Genomic DNA, 5,164 nt, shown 5'->3' with positions numbered 1-5,164 from the left:
ACAATCCGCATCAAAGCGAGGTTCTTCAACATATCGCTGATTTGCGCCCACGCCCCGACGGAAGAGAAGGACGATGTGACCAAAGATGCCTTTTATAAGTGCTTGGCAAGCAATTATGAGAGCTGCCCCCGCCATGATGTCAAAATCGTGCTTGGCGAATTTAACGCCAGGGTGGGCAAAGAAGGTATCTTTGGCACTACGGTCGGTAAATTTAGCCTCCACGAGGAAACATCCAAAAATGGGTTGAGGCTGATCGACTTCGCTGGGGCTCGAAATATGGTTATCTGTAGTACTAGATTCCAGCATAAGAAGATTCATCAAGCACCTGGCTGTCTCCGGATCGAAAAACCACCAACCAGATCGATCATGTTGTGATAGATGGAAGACACGTCTCCAGTGTTTTAGATGTGCGTGCGCTCTGAGGTCCTAACATCGACTCGGACCACTAACTTGTTGCAGCCAAGACTTGCACCCGCCTCTGTGGAGCAAAAAACGCACGCCAACAAACACTAGGAAGGTTCGACGTCGAGAAGCTGCAAYCACAACAGACAGCCGAACGATTTTCTACTCGGATTGCACTCCTGCTCTCTGAGAGCACTCGTCAACCACTCGGTATAAGGGAACTGTGGGACGGCATTTCAAACTCCTTACGTACAGCTGCAACCGAAACCATTGGTTTTCGGAAAGTGTAAAAGAACAGCTGGAACGACAAGGAGTGCCGTGTCGCAGCGGAGAGAAAACAGGCTGCCTAAATCGCAACCTTACGATCGACCACAACACGTGCGGGATGGGATAGATACCGAGAATGAACAGGGAAGGGACACGCATTTGCAGACAGAAAAAGAAAGAGGCCGAAATGCGTGAGTACGAAGAGCTTGATAAACTGGCCGACAGGGGTAATACTCTAAAGTTGTACGAAAAAATGCGGCGGCTTACAGAAGGTTTCAAGACCGGAGCATACTCTTGTAGAACCCCCAAAGGTGATCTAGTCACCGATGCCCAGGTCATACTTAAATTATGGAGCGAACACTTGTCCAGCCTGCTCAATGGCAGTGAACGCACAACGCCAGGAGAAGGCGAACCCGATTCCCCAATCGATGACGATAGAGCAGACGTTCCTTTGCCCGACCAGGAAGAAGTTCGAATAGCAGCGGAGGCCGATGGATTGCCAGTCGAGCTACTAAAACAGGAGCATGCATCAGCTTCTTTGTAAAATATGGTCGGATGAAAGCTTGTACAATGATTGGAATTTAAGTGTGCTCTGCCCAATCCAAGAATTAAGAAAATACACAATCTGCGCCAACTACCGTGAAATAAGTCTCCTCAACATCGCGTATAAGGTTTATCGAGCGTATTGTGTGAAAGATTAAAGACCACCGTCAATAAACTGATTGGACCTTATCAGTGTGGCTTTAGACCTGGCAAAACAACAACCGACCAGATATTCACCATGCGCCAAATCTTGGAAAAGACCCGTAAAAGGAGAATCGACACACATCACCTCTTCGTCGATTTCAAAGCTGCTTTYGACAGCACGAAAAGGAGCTGCCTTTATGCCGCGATATCTGAATTTGGTATCCCTGCAAAACTTATACGGCTGTGTAAGCTGACGTTGAGCAACACCAAAAGCTCCGTTGGGATCGGGAAGGACCTCTCCGAGCCTTTCGATACCAAACAAGGTTTCAGACAGGGCGACTCCCTATCGTGCGACTTTTTCAACCTAGGGTGAGCTGCAGAACTAAATAGANGAATTTGGTATCCCTGCAAAACTTATACGGCTGTGTAAGCTGACGTTGAGCAACACCAAAAGCTCCGTCAGAATCGGGAAGGACCTCTCCGAGCCGTTTTATACCAAATGAGGTTTCAGACAAGGCGATTCCTTATCGTGCTTCTGGAGAAACTAGTTCGAGCTGCATAACTAAATAGAGAAGGTACGATCTTCTATAAGAGTGTACAGCTGCTGGCGTATGCCGCTGATATTGATATCATCGGCCTCAACACCCGCGGCGTTAGTTCTGCTTTCTCCAGACTGGACAACTAAGCAACAAAAACTTCACTCTGGCGGTGAACGAGGGCAAGACGAAATATCTCCTGTCATCAAACAAACAGTCGTCGCACTCGCGACTTGGCACTCACGCCACTGTTGACAGTCATAGCTTTGAAGTTGTAGATAATTTCGTTTATTTTGGAACCAGCGTAAACACCACCAACAATGTCAGCCTAGAAATTCAACGCAGGATAACTCTTGCCAACAGGTGCTAATTCGGACTGAGTAGGCAATTGAGAAGCAAAGTCCTCTCTCGACAAACAAAAAGCAAACTCTATAAGACACTCATAATTCCCGTCCTGCTATATGGTGCAGAGGCTTGGACGATGTCAACAACGGATGAGTCGACGTTGTGAATTTTCGAGAGAAAAGTTCTGCGAAAGATTTATGGCCCTTTGCGAGTTGGCTTCGGCGAATATGGTATTCATTGGAACGATGAGCTGTACGATATATACGACGACATTGACATAGTTCAGCGAATTAAAAGACAGCGGCTACGCTGGCTAGGTCATGTTGTCGGGATGGACGAAAACACTCCAGCTCTGAAACTATTCGACGCAGTATATATGTATATAATATTACTTATTAGCTTAATAAATTAAAAAAAAAATATCCATATGCATGGATAGAGGAATTTTTTCGAAAGAGGAATTTCAGCGAATTGCCTTATCATCACTGGCAGCACTCCATTTCGTCGTAAATTTTGGTAAACAAATGAGTTTCAAACGAGTGTAAAATGTAATTTTTAAAATAAAAATTATTTAAGTAAAAAACCTGTTAAAGTGTAAAATATGGATTTATTTAAAAGTGTAATTTAATTTAATTAATTTGAAGTGAAAAATGTGAATAAAGTGTGTTTAGCTTTTTGAAATGTTCGAATTTTGCGAATTTGTGAACTTTAAGGTCAATATCTCGTAAACTAAGCGTTTGCGGTGTCTATAACCCTATATATTTTCTAATCAGGAGGACTCTCTTTCCAACGGTTCCTTCAAATCGCGGCGCCAAAGGAATCGGAATTGTGCCCAGACAATACACCCCTATCGCATAGTGTAGTATGCGTTCTTGGTAGTAAAGCTGTACACAATAATTGTGGCAAAAAATAATAAAATACTTATTTTTTTACTATAAAAGAATATTTCCTGGAAGTTTTTACAACTCTTCTTGATAATCGTTACCTTAATGATAATTTTTAATAAAATATGAGAAACTTTATTATTTTCCGGTGTACAAATAATTGTGATGAATTATAAAATAATACTCTTATATCTTTGGAAACACCCGGTTCTGTAAGAATTTAGTTTCGTTTCGTTTCGTACCTGAAATGTGTTAGGTCAAACCACTGCGTCCTGCTTAAGTGAGTGACATTTGTAAACGTTTATTAAAAAGTTTTGTATGGGAAAACTTTTTATCTAAGTTTTGTAACCAACATCTTATAATTGAAACAATGTAAGTTTTAAACAATGATCTAATATTTGCGTTACTTAACCTTAAATGGATTTGCAGGGCTCTTGTAAAACCAAAATCTGAACTGACACCTGAGGAACTTGCTCGCCAAGAGGAAGAAGAATTCAATACAGGCCCTCTTTCCGTTCTCACCCAATCGGTGAAAAACAATACACAAGTTCTAATTAACTGCCGGAATAACAAGAAGCTGCTTGGTCGTGTAAAGGCTTTCGACCGCCACTGTAATATGGTTCTTGAAAGTGTTAAGGAAATGTGGACTGAATTGCCTCGTACGGGAAAAGGCAAGAAGAAAGTTAAACCAGTAAATAAAGATCGTTTTATATCGAAAATGTTTTTACGCGGAGATTCGGTGATTTTGGTTTTGAGAAATCCTTTGGCGACAGCAGCAGGGAAATGAGTTATTTTCTATCCTAACTTTAGTATATATAATATATATGTAGGTATTATGGTAATCAAGACAGAATAATAATAATTTTGAAAACAACCAAACTATTCTTATTTAATTAAAAAAAAAAAAAGATTTACAATTGAATACAGACCAAATCAATATATCAAATTGTGTTAGTTGCCTGAAAGCTGTTTGTGAACGAAGGGAACATATTCATCCCATTGCGCTTGATAAAAGTTGCCTGCTACAGGATAATCAAGGTCATACTTTGAAGCAAAGTTAGCTGCACGGAAATTAGGGCGTTCTTCTCTGCTGTTATTTCCAATTCTTGCCTCATTGAATTCCAACTTTCCTTTCTGCTTGTACAGCAAGAATACATAACGATGTAGTCCTGAATTTTTTGGAGGTCCTGAGCCGACATAAGCGCTTAGAATTTCACCTTTTGAAATGTCATTATTTGGGATGTTACCCACTAGCCAGTGTTTGAACTCACGAAATTTTGGTGCGTGGCGACTTGGTGCATCAGGATCTGACATTATAAGTGTGTAAAATGAATCTTGATCCGCCTCCCATTCTACCAAAGGTTGTGACTTTACTTGAGTTGGTGTGAGTTCTATGCCCGCTTTCACTTCCAAGTCGTTGGCATACGTCACCTAAATGTTTAATAATTATTGAAATTCAAAGTTTATTTAATTTAAAGTGTTTGACAATACTTTTAAAAACCGGTTTGGTGCACTTGGTACAACATCTGGAACGACTTCAAGATGCTCGAATATTGTCTTCACGTCATTTATTTCGTTTGCACTTGTATTGGCCGCGATCAACAAAAGCCAAAATACTTTCATAATCTTTAAGTTCACCATTTAAATGTCCTGCGATGAGTTAACTGTATATTTCTCAACCGATATATTTCATATGTGAAATCTAACAGTAATAAGCGGTAGGCGATTAAATTGAGTTAACTAACCAATACAGAGGTGATTAAAAAACAATAAACCTACTACAGCTTTTAAGGTAAAGCTGAGGAAGCTTTTACCTTTTATGGGGCATTCCATTATCACGGGCAGGGAAATTGATAATTGACTTTTATTCAAACTGGGATTCTTGGTAGTGTTTTCGATGTGTGGTTTGTAATAATGGTCTATTTATTTTCCAAATTAATAACATAATAACTTCTTCTTCTTCTTGATTGGCGTAGACACCGCTTACGCGATTATAGCCGAGTTAACAACAGCGCGCCAGTCGTTTCTTCTTTTCGCTACGTG

General features: G+C 40.7%; 2 protein-coding genes across 3 annotated transcripts; one reads left to right on the top strand and one right to left on the bottom strand.

Annotated features, from left to right (window-relative positions):
* The first annotated feature begins 3,357 nt into the window (after positions 1-3,357).
* On the top strand, positions 3,358-4,000 carry LOC108973378 (probable small nuclear ribonucleoprotein Sm D2). Its single transcript, XM_018940620.1, has 2 exons — positions 3,358-3,493; positions 3,551-4,000. Coding segments are annotated over exons 1-2 (360 nt in total). The 5' UTR covers positions 3,358-3,491; the 3' UTR covers positions 3,909-4,000.
* On the bottom strand, positions 3,981-4,857 carry LOC108973376 (protein D3-like). 2 transcript variants are annotated; one of them, XM_018940619.1, is made up of 3 exons: positions 4,613-4,857; positions 4,393-4,552; positions 3,981-4,338 (listed from the first exon to the last, which is right to left on the bottom strand). In XM_018940619.1, exons 1-3 carry the CDS (start codon positions 4,760-4,762, stop codon positions 4,073-4,075), a joined length of 576 nt encoding a protein of 191 aa, XP_018796164.1. In that variant the 5' UTR covers positions 4,763-4,857; the 3' UTR covers positions 3,981-4,072. The 2 variants fall into 2 exon arrangements, with proteins under 2 accessions (XP_018796164.1, XP_018796162.1); XM_018940617.1 differs by having other exon boundaries at positions 3,981-4,552.
* Between the last annotated feature and the right edge of the window lie 307 nt (positions 4,858-5,164).

The sequence above is a fragment of the Bactrocera latifrons genome, unplaced genomic scaffold (genome assembly GCF_001853355.1).
Source record: "Bactrocera latifrons isolate USDA-ARS-PBARC rearing strain unplaced genomic scaffold, ASM185335v1 scaffold_473, whole genome shotgun sequence".
Lineage (NCBI taxonomy): Eukaryota > Metazoa > Arthropoda > Insecta > Diptera > Tephritidae > Bactrocera > Bactrocera latifrons.
Note: the sequence above shows the minus strand (reverse complement) of the source record. Positions and strands in the feature narration are given on the sequence as shown.